This window comes from Pelmatolapia mariae, linkage group LG9 (assembly GCF_036321145.2).
Source record: "Pelmatolapia mariae isolate MD_Pm_ZW linkage group LG9, Pm_UMD_F_2, whole genome shotgun sequence".
NCBI classification, from domain to species: Eukaryota; Metazoa; Chordata; class Actinopteri; order Cichliformes; family Cichlidae; genus Pelmatolapia; species Pelmatolapia mariae.
Window position 1 is genome coordinate 26,805,952 of NC_086235.1, and position 19,905 is coordinate 26,825,856.

General features: G+C 41.2%; 2 protein-coding genes across 2 annotated transcripts in view; one reads left to right on the top strand and one right to left on the bottom strand.

The window, feature by feature from the left end:
• Positions 1-739: 739 nt before the first annotated feature.
• On the bottom strand, positions 740-15,354 carry zmp:0000000991 (mucin-2). Its single transcript, XM_063484000.1, has 5 exons — positions 15,255-15,354; positions 10,461-10,579; positions 10,183-10,312; positions 7,421-7,466; positions 740-6,682 (listed from the first exon to the last, which is right to left on the bottom strand). The coding sequence occupies exon 5, from the start codon at positions 6,344-6,346 to the stop codon at positions 1,490-1,492; it is 4,857 nt and encodes a 1,618-aa protein (XP_063340070.1). The 5' UTR covers positions 6,347-6,682; positions 7,421-7,466; positions 10,183-10,312; positions 10,461-10,579; positions 15,255-15,354; the 3' UTR covers positions 740-1,489.
• Positions 15,355-18,389: 3,035 nt separating this feature from the next.
• LOC134634880 (receptor activity-modifying protein 3-like) overlaps positions 18,390-19,905 on the top strand; it is a 37,344-nt gene continuing 35,828 nt past the window's right edge. Inside the window, exon 1 of the mRNA XM_063484309.1 lies at positions 18,390-18,795. Within this exon, the coding sequence (XP_063340379.1) occupies positions 18,744-18,795 (52 nt within the window). The 5' untranslated portion in view covers positions 18,390-18,743. The remainder of the gene's footprint in view (positions 18,796-19,905) is intronic.

A 19,905-nucleotide genomic window follows, 5' to 3' on the forward strand; every position in this document is an offset into this window, starting at 1 on the left:
CTTTATCAGTTAGACTCCTATCTGTGTCTTTATCAGATAGTTCTAGGCCTGACTTTGCTCTGGGCGAGGCCATTGTCTGAAAAAGGCGTTTCACCTCCTTTTTACACTTTCCCCTTTTATGACATAAGATGGAAAACCACATTCAACTGCTCTGAAGAGTATGACACACGACGTGAAGCAGCCATGCCCTTCCCTGGTGACGTCATGGCTAATAACACAAAGCAGATTGTGGCATCTTAGTGAGAGTCTCTCCGGGAAAAATTCGACATGCATGGGAGAGGAAGTCTGGGATACAAGCACACTGCCAGCAAGAACTCTAATGGATGTCTTATCTAATGATTAACACACAGTGTGTTGACAACAAAAGGAAACACCCGCGTGAACAATGTGTGACCGTTGAATAGCCCCACCTAGAGCACACATTATTTTAAGAAATTAGCATCCACCAAAGCGCTGTGATTAATTTGATCACTGACGTTCCCTACAGACTGGAATTCAGAACCAAATCTTTTGTCATGCCAATTATCAGCATACCTTTTCACTTAAAGCATGTGAGCACTGCAATGGACAAAACTAATGACTCAAGGACAAATCATGCCGATGATGGTTATGTAATCTGACATATGGGGGAACAACAAAAGTGTAACCAAGGTGATGAGAAATCCCCAGAACATCAGGTCTTGTTAGAAATATTACATTTATTTATAAAATAGATATATTAAGAATTTATCACTGTGCAAATAAGAGCAGGCACCGTATAGAGCACTTTATAAGGGTGAAAACAAATGTTAATCATATCAAGATTATATTTCATCCCTAAGTACAAAAAAAATCATTTTAAACCAAAACTCTGCCTGTTTTGAAAAAAACAAACAAAAACAAGTGCTAAGAAAATATCAGCTTTACGATTAGAACATTTACCAAAAACTAATTTCATTTCTTAAACATAGCAGAACAGAGATGATGGAATATCATATGACAGCACATTTATCCACGTTACCTCAGTACTTATTGCTACCTACCAGGATGAAATGCAAACCTAAAGACTTGTGCAAAAAGCCTAAGCTTACAGAGTAGTTTGTTCTTTGAAACAACTACAAAGATACAGCATATACCTCACTAATGCCATGCGACACTCAAACTATAAATGTCTATTTGTTATCCAGGAATTACAGGTCTGCATTCAAATACAACATACTTACAACGTACATACTTAAAACGTATTTAAACTTATGCTGATAATCCATGCTTACTTGTATTGTGTATATTTTTACCCTGACCACAACAACCACTTCCGAAAACCAAATCATGCAGGATACCTGGTGTCCCGACTGAGCTCAGGTCTCAACAGAGTGAAAAAAACAAAACAAAAAAACAAAAGCAGGAGAGATGCAGATGTCATTACACACCAAAAGATTACAGCACCTCCTTTATCCCCTCCCTCATGGATGTTTCACAAACTTGCATTTTTAAAGCACTTGTTCTGCTTTTACAGTTCTGTCTCTTTTTCTCCCTCATCATCTGTTTCTAAGTAGTATTCGTCATCAGTTGTTGTGTCCGAGCTGCTGTCTGATGACTCATCAAAGGTGCTAAGGTTGGATACATAACCTCTGGAGGGCAAATGCCCCCTGGACTGGCTGTCCCCTGGATGTAGTACTCCTGGCGAGCTAGGAAAGGTAGGAGAGGAAAGGCTGGGTGGTTTGGACATGCGCCTGGACACTGGTGACAGAGGAGGTGTTGGAGGAGGAGTGGGCGGAGCCTCTGCATCCCACACAAACTGGCAAATGTTCATGTTTGGGCTCCGGAGGTGAGCAGGCTTGGAAGCTGTAGCATTTACATGTTGAGGAGAGTCTCCAGAGCTCCAGTTTGCCAAGCACCTGGTCAGCGATCGAGGCAAAGATCTTGATCGCATTTTACCAGGATCACTTGGGAAATATGATTTTCGACCATCCTCAGAAGCCTGGAAGTCATACACTGTGCTCCAATCAGATTTGACAGACCACTGATCCAAATCTCCACTATTACCTCCACAAGAGAAGGCAGACTGAGAGAGGTCACCCACACTCATGAATCTGGATCCTGTGGAAATACGTCCCGGTCCAGAGGGTCGACTGGAGAGAACAGAACTCACAGAAAAGGACTTCCCAGGCTCAATGCCATACTTTAAGTCTGCATAAGAGGATGCCAAGTTTTCCTTGTCATGTCCTGGGCTCACACATGGAGGACCTACGGATGCCCGGCTTTTTCTCGGAACTCCCAAGCTGATCCCTTCTCCGTGCTCGCACGGAGAGGAGGATTCTCTGCGGCGGTGCAGCTTTGGGCTGTAGAAGACGCTGTCGTCTGTTACATCAGACGAGGAAAATGGGGACATTGGTGAAAGAGAGGAGAAGGGAGAGAATGGACTCCTGGGGCTAGGTGTGGACCTCCTGAATGAAGCTGGAAAAGCGGGACTTCTACTGGGACTTGGATCTCTGGAAGACAGGCTTGTTGCTTTATAATCTACTTGGTCTTGTTCAAGGTCTAACTGGTCAACTGTTGGACCGTGGACTGTCAGATAAACTGGGGCTTTCTTTTCAGAAATTTGTTCTGCACAAGCATTTTGCATGTCATGGTCCGTTTCTAGAGATGATTTTTCGGTCCAGCTGGAGCGCTGATTCCCAACGTTTGTGTTTCCAGCAGCCGAGGACGGTATCAGAATGTATCTATCTTGCGTCCACCTGTTCGAAGCCTCTGTTTCCTGATTGTCGTTCAGCACCATTACTTTCTCTGACACCGTTTCCTCTGGAATTTTGCTACTCTCAACACTCACATCGCTCGATCCGCTAACAGAAGGTGCTTGTGAGGTTGACCATCTTGTGCTTAATTTTTGCTTTAGTTTGCTAAAGACTTGGTCCACTTTGTTGTTACTCTTGGCCCTGTCTGACTCTGACCTCGTCAAACTGGAGTTTGGTGTACTGACGCTCTTCTTCAGTGCAAATCGGCTTCTCTTTGTGTTTTGTTCATTATTAACGTCTACTGAGAAAAACCTGCTTTTCCCCATTATAGTCTCCTTCATGCTTTTGCTGGAATCTTCTGTCTCCCGGGACTGACTCTCTGTTGAGCTGCTGCTGTTGGAGCTCTGACCTGAATGACGACATGGTTCACCTGCTGCTCCCTTACTCTGGCCTGTCAGGGACTGTTGACTAAACTTGGTCTCCATGGAAACCGGCCTGTTATTGGTATGCTGTAAAGCATTAGGTGTGGTGTTTTTTGCGGCTGTCGATGCATCTACTTTGGATTTAAGGCTGTAAACCAGTGTCTCAGTTACATATGTGGAGCTGTCTGCCTTATCACCTTGCAGGGAAGGAGGTCTGATGTGAATTCTGTTGTCTACAAGTAATAGCTTTCGCTCTTGGCCTTTATCTCCGCTGTTATTGTCGCTTGCTCGATCAGCTTCTGAAACCTCAACATTTGGACTTTCTTGTTTGGGAGGTTTCTTTTGGAGGGGTAAGGACAGGGAAAGGGAGGGTCTGGGAGGTGACATAGGAGGTTTGGATGTGGATAAGGTCATGACTGAAACTGGGTCAGTATTTACAGAGAGATGTGGGGTGTAATTTGACTGGGAGGGTTGTGAGAAGAGGGTTGTTCTGGTTGTTCTCGTCTTTGTCTCCCCTTGTGTCATCCTTGCAGACATGAGCGTGGAGTAAGGAGGAGAGCTATAACGAACCTTATAGCCACTTGAAAAGTCAGGAGGGAGGGAGAGAGGAGCTGAAGTACGGCACTGAACTGTGCCAGATTCCACTGATAGTGTTCTTTCATGCCTTGGTGTGGGCAAGTCCTGTCTTCCCTGGTTAAAAATCATTGTATCACCAGCTCTTTGCTTGTTTCGCTCAAACTCCCTGAATGCTAAATCAGCCGAGTCAGATGATAAGGATCTATACTTTCCTGGTTTTTCCACCTCAGTGCTGGAGGTCTTGGGTTTAGGGTGACAAACAGAAGAACTTGTTGAACTGCTCAATCTCAGAAAGGAGAAGATGGATGGAGCATTTCGCAGGTACTTAGATGTAGCTTGAGGGGTCGCTTGGACTTCTGACGACTCTAGCTTCTCCACAGCGATGGACTCTGACTGTTGCAGATCCACCGAGTCATCCCATGTCACTCTTCTCACTTTCTTTTTCTCAAGTTTCTTTGGCTCTTTCTCTGAGCTGCTAGAAAATTTCCCCTCTTTTTTAGGGCTTGAAGTGGGGTTGGTAATAACTGGTGTTGCAGGAGGTGTTAGGAGAGCGGAGACAGTGGCAGAGGTAGGAGAGGTAACGGCAGAGGTGACAGCAGGACTGAGAAGGGAAGAACTTGAGGCAGTGGTGGCTACAGGGTGGCTGCCAGTAGCAGAGGAAGAGGAGTTGGAAGCAGTGGCGCTATAGTCTTTTTTGGAGACAGAACTGACTGTGGAAATCAGGCTGGACATAGTTTTAGGGTGGAAAGGTTTAGGAATGGAAGCATAACTTCTTTCAAATCCAAGAGGTGTGGCAGAGGAATTGTTGGTAAATTTTGTTTTCTGGGACAAAGAGCCAGTGGAGGTTGTATATGCCGAGGTATGAATATTGGTCTGAGAAGGAACTGACTGAGAATGGTAGGAAGGACTACTTTTCATTTTTGAGGTTTGAGGACCAGAGGCATTTTGAGATGTATGAACTTTACCATTGACAGTACTGGTGAAATCAAGAGAGAGCGGTGTGCTGGTAAACCTCTGTGAGTCTACGCTGTGAGGAGGCATGGGGGTGTTGTTGGGTTTGGGTGGAAAATAATTATTTTTGTACTTGCTGCTGCTCTCTGTGGGTGTATCTGAGCTCCTGGGATTTTGCAAAGCAGATGGTAACTCAGACATATTTGCTGTATATGAACCATCGGTTAAATCATATTTGCCTGGATCTTTAGGTTGACACAGTGTTGTTTGTGCTGTAGCTCTGCTAATTTTAGAACTAGACAAAACATCTGGCACACTGTGCGGCTTTGGGTATTCTCTGTTGTTTACATTTGAGCTATACTGGTCCTTGACAGACCTGTGCAAATCACGATCAGGTGAATTCCCAGCATTTCTTTGTCCGAGATGGTGAGTTCCTCCCTGTGCCCTCATAAAAAGGTTCATATTACCTGTGCAAACTGACTCTGCTGTGTTATTGTTGTCTCTGTTGTTGTTGACCGGACTACCCCTGCTTTTGTTATCAGGCTGACTTGGAAATGTCATGTCACTATTATTACTGGAGGGTGGAAGTAAGGTTGTGTTTGGCTTGTCTTTGTTGTTGGTTGTGTCTTTTGGGGTGAAAGGGAAACTGCTTTCCTGGGTAACTTGCTTCCACCAGGAAGTTTGTTTCAGCGTGGTCCTTTTAGGAAAGGACTGGGTTTTCATTTGGGCAGAAGAGTCAAATGGGGGCTGTCTGGACAAGGAGACTGGGGTCTCTGAAAATAGAGTTTTACTTCTGTCCCTGTAGTTCTGTTGACTTTCTGATGGTCCTTTACCTAAAAATGTCTGTGAGGATGTGAGACTGGACTGAATCCTATTTATTGTCTGAGACTGTTGGGCAAACGGTTTGCAGTCTGCATTTTTGTCCACTGGTAAAGGTGCAAAGATGAACCTGTCAGAGGTGCTCTGCTCTCTCAGGCTGGAGGGTGATGGAGAAAGGACAGGGCTAGTTTCAGTTGTTCTGTAAGAAATAGATGATGGAGAAAGGAGCGGCTTTGGCCTCTCTTGTTCATTATTATTGAGAAAGCTCTGTGAGAGGGGTGTTGTGAATAATTTTCCATTCTGATCACTTGGAAAACTGCTCAGAGGGGAGGTTGCATTGAGATTCTTGCCACCGATGTTGCCTCTCCTTAAAGAAAGAAGTACGTTGCTGGTTGTTGGTTTGGAGCTTGAAGATGAGTGTCCGCCTTGATGGACAGTTTGTGGATTTTGCCTTTGTTCATTTTGGCTCTGCGATACAGAGGCACTGGTAGCTAAAGCGCTTAAAGAACCTCTGTCTATTTTTCTATTGTCCATCCTTCCAGAGTTCACATCCAAAGAAACAGTTTTAATCATTTCCCTTTTAGATTCCAAGCTCAAAGGATCACTTTTAGTTGACCAGTCCACTGTGTTCCTCCTGAGATCTGAAAATGGAGGCCTCAGTTGGGTTCCCAGTCCACCTGTAAACCCCCTCTCCACACCATGTTGGCTCTGAGTCTGCTGAAAACCACGGTTTGCTGCAGCACCTGTCACATCTTGCGTATTTCCCTGGGCTTCAGAGCTGCCGGTTCCATCAAATCTTTTGGAACGTCGCAGTCGGCCACTCCAGTGAGGAGCGAGAACCGTGACCACTGAGGAAGACAACATAGTTCTGGGCGGGTCAGCTAATTCCTGAAGACGGTCTGCAAGGCCTTTTGTACGGTCCTGTATATTTCCCTCTGACTCAGCTCGAGTTAGAGATCCAGTGTAAGTCCTTGGTTGTGATCCAAATGAAAGTCTGTGCAAGGCATTAAGCTTATGTGTCCCAAAGTCACTATTTGAACAAGCCTGAGTTCTGCTCAAGTCCCTGGTAATCTCCAGTTCATTGCAATCAGCGGTGATGACCTTATCTTTCTCTTTGGCTGGAAATGGTATTGCCTCTGACAATCGATAGATGCTGGGTGCCTCTATAGAGGTTTGTGATGCAGACGTTCTTCCATTAATCTGTTAAAATAAAAACTTTTACTGACAGGACCCACTTATTGCATACTAAATTACAATTTTCTGAACACCTGCCATCACCAACAATTAAAATCTTAATACTTTATACTTTATAATATTTATAATATAAATAAAAAAGTTCCACAAAACAATTCCTATGACCCATCCTAGGATATTCAATAAAATATATTTGCATTTGCTTAGCTGTATCATTAAAGTCCAATGATTTTCATATTCACATTAAACTTGAGCTTATCATATTATACCAATGCAAATTCTGTGCACAGGAATGTAAAAAGCTTTCTAACTTTGACAGCTAGTAATCAATGGTAGCGGCTTCTCAGAATTTTAAATTGCCTGCACTGAGGCCCAAGCTTTTCTTGAGTGTCTGTTCCCATGCAGTAGTTATTTAAGAGATTCAATCCTTGACAAACAGGTTATTTTGAAAGACATGAAAGATTAGCAGGGAAACACACACACAAGGAACAAAAACACACCCTGTCACTTATAACTGTTAAAATAACAATTAATCTAAAACCATATTTTTAACATGGTGTCACCATTGCTTTATGTGACTTTTCAAAGATTTTTAAACACTTTAAACTTCTGATCTGTACTTTTGATTAGATTCTGGATTCTGGATCAGTGGGAGTAAAGTTTGCAATTTCACATTTGCTCTATATCAGGTTTACACTGTGCATGTGTGTAATGTGCTTGATTCTGTTAGACTGTGGTCTTTACCTGAAAACTGCTGTCCTTGGTCTCAACTCGCTGTGGTTCAATCAATCTGTTGATACAAAGAGAAGACACAGTGTATTAGATTTCTGGGTGCATGCTGCAGCTGCGACATTTCTGTGAAAAAGGAAACTGAGACATTGTCACAACTTTCTAAAATAATGCACTTTTTTTAGTGTTGCAGTGCAAACTTTGTTGCATACAAATACACACACAATTGGGGCAATCTTTGATTTTGTTAGTGGTGAATGTGCAGTGTAAACTTAATTTTCTTTGGTGGGATAAAGAAAAAATGTGGAAACTAATGAGATGTCTCAGCATTAAACACTCACAACTGCTACAAGTCTCATTTCTGAATGTCAGACGGTCCAACTGTTTTGAGTTGAAACATTAGAGGGATTAAATCTAGAATTTGCCACAGCAATGCCGATCGACGGGAACGTTCGCATTCCTCACATCAATCACCCTCTCTAAACACAACTTTCTCACCGGCAGATGTAAACTAAAGTCACACCTACTAAGCAATCATGCAAACACTTACTTACTTTTTTAAATTGATGTGGAACACGTTGTACAAGTACAGTTCACACACAAGTTGTCTATATAAGGCCATGTTGGACTGACATGAACGCAGGTAACTAGCACACAGTGAAAGGGGGCGTGCCTTTGATATAACCAATAAAGCGTGTTTGATCTGAGACCTCTGCTGACAGGCTTATCTTATTCTAATAAAAACCTCTGACACAATGTTATAAGCAGCTATTATATAATGTTAGATTAACCTATAGAAAAGGTAAATATTTTCCTGAGGCAAAACCAAGGCAACAAGTTTCACCTAAAATAACCTCAGATTCGCCTGCATGACTGATTTAAGGAAGTTTCTCTGTATAACAAATGAAACCACAGGTAGATGATTAATAACACATGTCACATTAACTTTGAGAATGTAAATACAGACTTCCACACATAGGATTGCAAGAGCTATACATCTTCTCTTCTCTACCGAATTCCAGAGGAAACACTGTTTAAAATATTTTAAAACAAGAAAAACAGTGCATTCGTACTACTGAGACATAAGCTAACACACTTTATTAAGCGTACTTCCGCGTTTATGCAAACACTTGACTCTTCCAGGTCCTTTGTCACAGACTGAAGAATGCAGACACAGCTCGGTTACTGATTGACAGGATATTGTAAATCGAGTGATTTAAATGTGATCAGTGGCAGGCGTTCCTCTTTACAGACCTCAGAAACAGTTTGTGGGATGTAGATTTACCGCTTATTAGGAGACACACTTGGAGCAAAATTTAGGGAAGATCAGTTCAACAGCGATACACCTCAAAACACACAAGGAATCAAATCCCAGGGTTCCCTGATATGTCTCAGTCATTTCAAACTCAGCTGAAGGCTCTGCCCATGGGTGTGTCTAAAAGGGGGGAATAGGGTGGCACTAGTCCCTCCCTGAAACACTTTTGTTTCATTTAAGTATTTACATGCACTCTATATTTGTGTAATTTGTGTAATATTGCATTATAGATCAAGTTATATAGCTTTTACTTAAGTTAAAAAAACAACAACTTTTCCACGTTGCAAAACAACTATCCATCACAATACTGTTTAAATTCTTGTGCAGTTGCACTTTTCACATAATAAATCTACAACAGGACGCAGGGCTGTGCATGAGCTTGAAAAGTTTTCCACACTTGTTAATGTCATACAGTAGGGCTGCATTTAACGATTATTTTGGTAGTCAACTAATCTGCTAATTTTTCTTTGATTAGTCAATGATTATTTCAATAACTCTTTTCTCCCCTTCATGTTGGCAAACCTCCTGTTCTAGGTTCTAGTACCTCACCTGCTCAAGTCTGTCCACCTGTGAGATCACCCTGTTGTCTCGTCCCATGCTAATGATGCTAAAGATGCTCTCTGTCAAGACTTCAGACATTTCAGAGGTGCAGTGAGCCTCTTTACAGGACAAACTCATCTATACACTTTTGCTTAATACTAGTAAAACAGAACAAAACAGAATTAGAAATCACTAATTAATAATAACTAATAATTTGGTTGCATAGCATAGTGTCTCAGATGGTGTAGTGTTCGAAGCCATTTAAACTCTTTACTGATTATATGTATAATTAATTACTGATATGGTCCAACCCACAGATTAACTACCTAACGTTAGATGGAAGAGGTTTACTATCCAGAATATATGCTAATTTTAATGTGAGAAAAAAAACTAACTAACTAGGAGGCAGCGTAGCTAATCCTGTTTAATGGTTTACTATCACATTTCACTCATTAGCTAACAAAACTGAAAAACTGTGTTCACATGGCAAGCATCATCCATGGGAAGTTTCTGACAGGTAGGCTAACATAAACACTACTGTACAAACATTTCCATAAACAAGGTATAAGTGCAACACACTAAATTAGCTCTCTAAAACTGAAACATTCATAGCTGAAGTCATAGCTCCAGGGAGCCGGTGTTTTAAAAGCTCGTTACAAAAACACATTTAGATGGTATTTGTATATGATGTGTCGACAATAAGATTTTGTCCAGATTAATTTTTATAACCGACGTCATCAATTATAGTGACAAATTGTTGCAGCCCTATCATACAGACAGATGGGGAGAAACATGATTATGGGATGCTGTCCTGAATGCCAGAGCAGAACAGACTGTTCACTGACGTGTGCTCCAGAAACAAAGTGTCTAAATGAATCTGTAATCAAGGCCAGTCAGTAAATGTATCCCTTCTCTTGCTTACCTGTGTAAACTCTTGCTGTGTTTTATGCCTGGATTAGTGGAGAGTCGGAGGACGTGGCAGGAGGTGAAGCTGGACCGCTGGAACTGGATATCTGCATCACCACAGGAAGAAGTTTGGTCCTTTCTTAGTGCTGCAACACATTCAGAATTCAGTGATTATGAGGTGTTTACAGCTGAAACCCAAAACAGAAGAGATTCTTGACTTAAAAAACAAACAAAAAAAAACTTTTGAGAGATATATCTTAAATGTGCGCATGGAGTGTCAGATGCACGTTTCACCTTTGTGTGTTTCCTTCTGTGTGATTGCTGATTGGTGAGAGAACTGCTCAGCTGGGCGTTTGTCACCATGGTGTTCCTCCTGCTTGAATGTTTCACCAAATGTTTCATCTTGTTGTTCTCTAAAAATAAATAAATAAATAAATGAACAAATAAAAACTTTAATTGATGCAAAATAACTAAACTTGAACTCGAATATTCAGTTTTTGCGTTGAGCATTTTCTCTCCGTGCAAACTCAACAACAACTCCGTGCAAACATTTTTTAGTAACAATGCCTATTTATCACTGTGACACCGAGAACAGGCTCTGCAGCAAAGACAGCCTTCCTTGTTCTGCTTCAAAAAAAAAGATAAAGATAACTAAGTACTTTTTTCCAACAGCTCCATCAGTGGTTTCATATCTACCCACCAGCAGTCACAGGAAGTTAAGAAGTATTTATCCTAAACTGGATTTCACACAAAACCCTAAAACTACGTACAGACTCAAAAATAAAAAAAAGAAGCGATGTGATTCCCCCCTTTAGTATGATGATGACTAAAAGCAGCATCACCAGACACAGTATTACTGCAATATTTTTACCAACGTTATATTATTGCAATTTTTTTTTAACAATTTGCGATTTGCTTAGCATTCCAATGATGATTTATCACCTATTTCCAAGTGCAAATTATGTCCTTTATTTTTTTATGCAAAAAGACATCGTCACTGTCAGTCTGTAGTTCAATCTACACTTCCTTGATTAATATTTTTGCCAAAATGTCTCACCAGGTGAGACATGCTCTTCATATTTTGCTCAAGCCAACATCTTTTCCTGTCCACTCAAAAGTCTAAAACTCAAAAAGAGAGCCATATTATTATTATTTTATGGTCCGCTCTAATCCAGTTTCTGCAGCATGAAATCAAACAGAGAACTGAAGACTGAAGGAAATTCAAGCAGCCATGCTTCTCTCATCTCATCATTCTGGCAGTGCTGGACCGATAAGCAGTGGTTATATAACTATTCGGCATCTCGTTCCACACTTTCTGTTACAACCAGGGTACAGAGCTAACACACCCACTCACTCACTCACTCAAACATGCATATGCACATTTACTGCCGCAACCCAACGCTGAACCCACGCTGGCGTGCCAACTACCGATCACGGTGATGACACCAGAACAAAGATGAGGCGGTTACTGAAACAGAAATGTATGTGTCGCTGCAACCTTTGTTCGGTAAACAGAACAAACGAAATGGCAACAATTATCTCTTACAGGACATTCTGGGATCACTTTCTCTATTTTTATTGCATTCAGCAGTTTGGAAGTGGATGGAAATTGTTGCTTAGGAGTCTTTATGTAACCCGTGGTGCTTTTTGTGATCACAAAATGAAGCCCTTTGATTTTTTTTTTTTTTTTGTAATAACATGGCACATCATAGAAAGCTGTAGCTCTCACTATCCACCTTGCCTTCAGGGGCCACTCATTGGCCTCATTAGAGTGCTGGGAGGCGATTATAAAAGCCTGCCACGACATGACATGAGAGAGGAGCGGAGAGAAAAGAGAAGAGGAAGGCAGGGAAGGAGATCTTCGCGCTCTTCTACAGCATTTCAGAGCCAAAGATAACACACCTTCAGTGAACCCCAACCAGCTGCAGAACTCTTCCCACATCACGGCTGTGTCAGTGCTTATCAATCCGTAAGAGCCCTGTTTGATAAGTGACAGGTCTGTGATTAGTGACCACAAGCACGAGACCCAATTTAGAAAGTATATTTTTAATTTATGTGACTAGTGAAAGGTATATGGCTTTTCTTTTAATCATTATCTGCATCACTAGCTCCGTGGTTACATAAACATGTGATGATTTGTCCACCTGAGGACAAAGGTACAGCCTGAAGGCTGCAGTCACACAAACTGCTGAAGTAATCATGAAATCGATCGAGCACTGCGGTGCTTCCAGACCACTACCACCACGTAGCTCCATTAACTGAAACAAACTTAAAAATGATGTACGTGGACTTTGGTGCATGCCACTTTGAATTTTGTTTGTTCCCTGATGGCCAAGAGTCAGGACAAGGACATCAAACTCATCATCACATACAGCCTACATTGATCTTAAATGGGTCGGACTTATTCACAAATTATTCACAGCAACAGTTACACCAAGGTCCTTTATATTAAAATATAAAACATAAGATAATATAAGAAAAATAAATAAGATTTTGAGAAATGGTGATTTAATAAATGAAAGAAATCTGTCAGCATGATTCTTTGGTGCTTAAATTGTAAACAAATGTATAAGATTACAATTATAATTATAATAAAAATATATATAATTATAAAAAAGAAAATCTTTGTGAATCACTGAAAATTGTTTTTTTTTTAAACCCAATGTAAATAAATAAATAACGGAAATTTTTTAAAGCTTTTCTGTGGGACAAATTGGAGTCATTGCTTGGCAACTGGGCCTTGTGTTAGACACCCCTGACTTAGGAGAACAATTCAATAAATTCAATAAAAACATAAATTACATAATCTGATTGGCCAGGGATACAGTAGGGTTAGACATGGCGTTGTCACGGGCTAAATTTTCACTGTTCCCTTTCAATAGATGGAATTGCTGCCATGTAATAGCTCAATACTAAGGTAGTGATTTCCTCTGATAAATGCGCGTGTCCTGGATATCAGTTCTGGGTAAAATCGGCCCGGCTGCTGATTGATACAAGAATGTGTGTTAAGACATGCTGAAATACCTCACCTACGAGGCATCCCTGAGGCGTCCTATTCAGAAATCCCAATCATCTCAGTTTGTACTTCAGCTGTGAATTTTATTTATTTTTTTACAATTTATTTCTTTGTTTTTCATAAAATTAAATGACTGGAAAAATTATTGCTATTGGCATCAGATATTGGCTGTCCTACAAAAAACACGTACTGCCTCAGAATTTCACAATTTGTGCATTCCTACATTATTGTCTTTGAATAATTAAAAAAAACTGTGGCAAGTCTTCACACATCCCCAGCTGTCACTGGGTAGTTTTGTTCAGCCACGAAACGCTCCAAATGTGAACAACTCAAGATGTAAGAAATGCCAAATGCTTAGTATTGGTACTTTTGAAAATATGACTTGAAAATGTCTTTACTGAACTAAATCTTGGTAGCATGCTCTAGTTAAAAACCAGATGGATTTGAATCCATGTTGAATAACTGAAGTTGTTTTCAACTGCAATTATTCAAACTGCTTATTCAACTTAAAGATGGTGTATTTTTTTTTTGCTAACAAGAAGACAAATTAGCAATTTCTTTTCAGTTTAGCTGAGCTGTTTTAAAACTGTCCAGGATGCCCTTGTAAATGCATGAAATAATACATCTATAACCTCATGTGTAGGCATCAGTGACCTCTGATCCCCTGTCTGCAGATGCACAATGCTCGTGCTACCCCGTGCTGTGAATTGGGACTCTGTTTGTTTTGATGGCTTTGCGAGCTGATGAGTAATGCAATCGTAATCCGTGAGAGACTCTTTGAGCCACAGTGTTGTGCACAGAGACTCTCGTAAAATTATGTTGGTGTGTTCCCTTCACTTTAGGTCAGCTTTGCTGTGGGTGTGCATCCATATCTGCCAACTAACACTTACATAACCGCAAAGATCCAAGTGTGGGTGTGAGCTCAGCACTGACAATCACATGTGATGCTCCAACTCCGGCAAATGATTTACACCTCAAACTTCTATTTCAGGTTCACCTAAAGACAACTTAATCACTTTGCCTGCATGCAAAGTTGGCCGAGACAAAGTGAGACTTGTTCTTTTGCTGCCACGCCTCGAGTCCCTGTCAGATTTCCAGTGGTGTTGTTTATTTTTCAGCCCATAGGTAGGAATAGAGTGGATAGACTTAGGAGGAATTAGCAGGAGGATGTGGAGATAAACAGAGGCAGAGCCGTGGACATGCACAGGCAGCAGGAGTGTGTGTGTCTCAGAGTGAACTCTGGGCCTGGGTGTGCATGTATGAGCTCGCCTGTTAAGACTGAGAAGCTGAGCTGCACAGAAGTACAACACTGATGATGCCACAGTGTGTGGTTTAGTTTAGTCAATGACAAAGGCATGCACCCACACACGATATAAAAGGCAGCACAGCTTGATAACGCAGTGAATTCATAAATGCATTCAGTAAAAAAAAACGGAAGAAGCATAAATCCTATGCTCAAAAGCTCCTTTCATTACATTCTGCACTCAGTCTTTAGAAATATGCTTGAGCCCAGTCGTGTCACGTTTCATGAGTTAGAAAAAGAGCGTGTCACCAACCAAATCCTGTTCAAAACTCTAACGCCCTGCATCCAACCACCCTAACGGAGCTTTACACGGTCGTTACATCAATATGAAGTCGTCATTTATACAGAACACCACATAACACACAATAATCACTGATATTACCTCTCTTCAAAAAGTTCCACCCGCCTCTTTACTCTGTTTAAAGCAGCAGGTGGGCGCGAAGCAGCTGTAAACCACGTATAAATGGCGAAATGAGTGAAATATCTCAGTGCCGAATACGATGCAATAATGTGACAAATGTTCACAACGTTTCTCTCGGCTGTGAGGTGTTTGTGTGTTTCAAGCACACCGCTGCTTCTGTAAAAATTGATGTTTTTTAAACGCGGTTTGGCACGGAGGCTTCTCTTTCCTCTTGCTTCGCAGTTAAAAAGGCAAAACGAGGCTAACACGGCGTACAGGAGCGGCTAACATGTCGTTTTAAAAGCCTGATAAATACTAGATAAACACAAAGTGGTTGGTAAAGTTGACTTTCGGGAGCTTTCCACCTACCTTGCAGTTGTAGCCCGTGTCGTTGTTGCTGCTGCTGCTGGTGGTGGTGTCCCGTACAGAGGCGTAGCTGTCTCTCCTCCTACAACTCTGAGCTCCAGCTCTCCTGCGTCACTTGTTGACATCCTATTTTAACCGGTTAAGTAAGCCTTCAGCATTCAGGCTGGATTTAGAGAACATCTTAAAAATGTGGTGCGGAATTTAGTCCAAATTTCCCTTGAGAACAGTCCAGGCACCCGTGACCGGGAGAACCACTCACTGTTGGTTAAAGGTCAACTCTTCCCGTGACGGACAGGTGAGCGGCGGGCAAATGAGCCCGGGCAAACAGGCCTGCTGCTGAGGCTCTTATCTAGAAACGTCACCCACTTGGATCATTTCCTTCTCTGGTCACTTTGAGGAATAAAAAACTGCCATTAATGCTTTCTGGCAGCATGCCCTGGAGGCACACCTTTGAACAAAGAAGGAAAAGTACTTTTACAAGGCCTTCTGTCAGGGGCGTTTGCAGGATTTTTTTTTAATGGGGTGACAGAACAAAGAAGAAAGAGAAATCTGAATAGTTGATCAGAAAAAGAGTGTACAGTAGAAAAATTGGTTGGCAAAATTTAATTTTTACTTAAGTGAAAGTCATAATCCTGCTTAAGTGGCCTAACATTACAAATGTCCATAAAAATGTCTTCAAACTAATCTAAGGTGGAGCCCCCCCCCCCATGCCCAAACTCCTGAACGCACCCCTGCATTCTGCAGACCTTGTGCTATGTGTTAGAGGTGGAGCAGATTGATCCAGATATCGACAGTATTGTTACTAACCTGGTATTGGTATCAGACAGGATTGATACATTGTTTCTAAGTTCAGTATGTAGCCCACTGAACTGTGTTACATTAAATTGTATTTATAGCCTATAGCACATTTAAATAGCAAGTCTCAAAATACATGAAAAGCTAAAAGGTGTGGTTAACTAATTGTTGTGAGAAGTAAAAGCAACAGTGATTCTGTGGCCGTTAAAATGTGTTCAGAAATTTGCAAAGTGATGATGATTCATCTCACAAATGATGACACATTGCTTTCCCCTATGTGAGCAGGCTTTATAGGTTAAAAGTATTGGTATCTGAGAATTCTGGCCTTGTATTCTTGCACTTGATATCGGATCAATGCCAAAGTTTGCCAGCACTATTATGTGGCAGTGAGATGCATTCACAGGCTCCTAACTCTCCATTTGAGGTTATTTTTGATACAAAAAAACACACTTAGGTTTATTCTTTCAAATGCTTTGAAAAATAGTTTTGCAGTCATTTTTCCTGCTGCAGTCAGTCCTGGGTTTTTCCAAAGAGGTGTTCTGGGTTATTTGTTCTCTCACCTGACAACAGTTTTCTCTTTCTATTTCTTTGCAAAATCATTTCACATGTGGCTTTTCTGGTTTTTGTTGTTGATTTACTGTTCGTCTTTTCAGGCTCACAGCTTTCACACCAACTGCCAGAAACAGTTTCTGCATGGATAACAGCACCATCTTCCTGCTCTGCCACACTATTGTTGCAACATTTTGTTGCCCATGTGAGAAGGAATGCAGGAGGCTGTTGTTTGTACAAGGATCAAAGTGAAAATGTAACTTTACTGGTGTAAATCAAGACATAAAATCAAAAGCAAAATATTAAAATAAGCTGGAAAAGATCTGGTTCTTTTTTCTTACCCCTGCACTTGGCAGGGGTATGAAAAAAGAACCATCTATCTATCTACAGTAGCTGCTGTAGGACAAATAACTGGCTGCCATTCATCTGTAGTGAGTTAGGTTGTCAGTCTGCTCTTTACCTCAGCTCGCAGTATTTGCCCACGTCTATTTACTCTGGAGGAGGCTGTAAATCTCTGTGAAAGGAGTCCCAGTTGATGAGTCAGTGAAGCTCACTTCTATCCAATGACAGCAGCGGTGAGGTGAGCTGTTGAGGATATCCTACATTTTTCTGTAGGTCAAAACTGATATTTTTGCAGCTGTTAGCCTCTGCTAGCTGCTTTTATCCTGCATACATTTTCTTTGAAATAGAGCTACCGTTGTTGGGCACGTAGCAAATAAACTCTCATTTGATGTGAGAATTAAATCAAACTGGGTAGGAGTTTATAATAATGTCACACTATTCAGCTTTACTAGGCTATTAATAAGGTATTAACAAGTACTTAATTCATCATTGTTATAGCATTAATCTTCCTTCATATTTACAGATATTCTGACTATGATTATTGATAGCTGCACACGGTGAAACAGTAATAGATGGATAAACATATGTGTATTTATAAATGGCATAATAAGGAGGATGTATGTCGCCAGTCTCTAGCTGCATACATAAAACATAAGTAGGCAGATATCCATTTTGACCACTATATTCATCATGGCATCCACAAACCGTGCCTACTACTATGTATTTTCAATGGATTAATAATAAGTTTATGACAATCCATCAGTTTGTCGGAAGACAGTAATCAGGGTATATTTATGAGTACAATAACCATTTTTTCTAGTCTAAAAAATAATTTACTGCACCTTAAGCATGCAAAACAGAGCTGATGATAGACTGTAACAGTTAACTACAGAGCAATGACAATACTCTACCCTAATTCAACCGATAAACTGGCTGATCCACTTTGTTAAATAGACTAAATGGGGGGGACTGCCGAAAGGGCTTCCCATCAAAATCCTTTAAATCCAAACACAATCAGGACATGTTTAATTTGAATTTGAGTGCGCTCAGCTGTTGCGTAATCTTAATGTTACACAAGGCTTTAATCATTTTCTGTTAATCCAGGCAGACTGATTGAGAGTGCAGTGTGAAAAGAAACCACACGAGGTCAGTATTGCTTCATCGAAAAAAAGTTTGGGTCGTTGTGACCTAAAGTGGAGCAACATTTAGACCATCGGAACTACACGATAATTAAAACGTACAAATATAATTATTTAATTTCATTTGAACAGACTATGAAAGCTCTTTTAAGCATGTGTTCAAATACAGAATAGGCCTATTATTGGAGAGATGGTGGTGGGGGGTGACCTGTTTTTATTTGCTCCTGACGAATCCTTATTATGTCATTTACATATCAGCTACAATTCCGCGTCTCACTTTTAAATGTCTCCAGCCGCCTGCTGAGAATTAATTGGTAAACACTGTGTGATCCGGTGTGACTGCGCCCCCTCCCCTCCCTCCCGAGGATGCAGGACGGGTTTACGGTCCTGAGCTCTGACTCCTGACGGCACAGAGAAGCTCCGCGATCATCACGAGGACAGTCCATAATCGCGCTCTGGCATCCGATTTCTTTCTTTTCATTTCTTAATTTTTTTTCTTTTTTTCTGGCGTCTTTTCTTACCCCCTTAAAAAAACACCCTTCTTCTCTGACAGCATGAAGGAACTCGCTCTTTTGGGATAATTTCAAGTATGGATCGCTTCAAATGTACATTTCCGCGGAGCTGCAGCTTAGCTTTCATTCAAGTCTGACTGGATTCTCGCAGCGTGATGGATATAAATGAGTTCGCGGTGCTGAAACTTTTTGTTGTTGGGGTTTTAAGTGAGTATTTGATTGACTGTTTTTATTTAACTATCACTGAAATCTCCTCCTCATTCTGTCTGAGCTGTAATAGAAATTGCTTCACATAAAAACAGCTCTTTGCAGCCAGAGTTGTTTTCCATGTATCTTCATATATGCGCACCGGAGAAGGATGCTATTCTCTGATTCCGTGCTGCACATTTACATCTGCAAATGCAAATACCCCTGCGTTGGTCTGTTATATTAATGCGCTCCTCTGCACTGCCCAGCTGCAGAGCGCACACAGTCGTGTTCTCTAGGAAGTGTCAGGAACATCTATCATATCTCATAACTCATGCACTGAAGGGAGGATAAGCAGTGTTGTATCATGGCATCATGCCCCAGTGGACAGACCTGACCTATATATCAGGGCCAGTGTTTTTGTTTTCTTTTTCTGGTACAAGGGTAAAATCATGTATGAAATCAGGTTTCCGTGGGGTGCCATATGTAGATGTTCTTCTGATGGATGGGTTGTGTTTTGCTCTGTATTGACAGAGTGCTCAGTGGTGGTGGCCATCAGTTATAATGTGAATCTTAATGACCTGCTGTTGTGACGGAGCCCTTTTGAGAGCCTATAAAAAAGTAACATCAAAATCAGGGAGGTGTAATCCACACAATGACTCGGTGATGAAGAGGAGCTCAGTTGCAGAAACTCTTTCCACGATCTATTGAGCTGTTATATTGTTTTGGCACCATCTTGACACTCACTGAAAATACCCAGCTTCTTTTCTAGTAGCTACCTCTGTGTCTAACACACTGCAGAAAGTTTTTTTTAATGACATTTTAATGCCAGTTAAGCTTGCTGTATGCTGGAGGATGTGGTCAGTGTCTTGCCAGGACCTTCAGCCCACAGTCCCCTGGACCTCTGCCATGTAACAGCTGTCAGCGCTGTAAGGCCAAGCAAAACTTAGATGGACATTTTCTGACACGATCATCCTTCCAAAATTCCCAGTCTGTTGCAATAAAAAGTCAAAGAAAAATAAATATTATTATGCATGCACTCAGACTGGAGAGATGGCGGAATAGCCGCAGATGCTGCTACAACAAGTTATATTCCCATGATGTAAGGACGCACAGCAGCGGTTTCCTGTG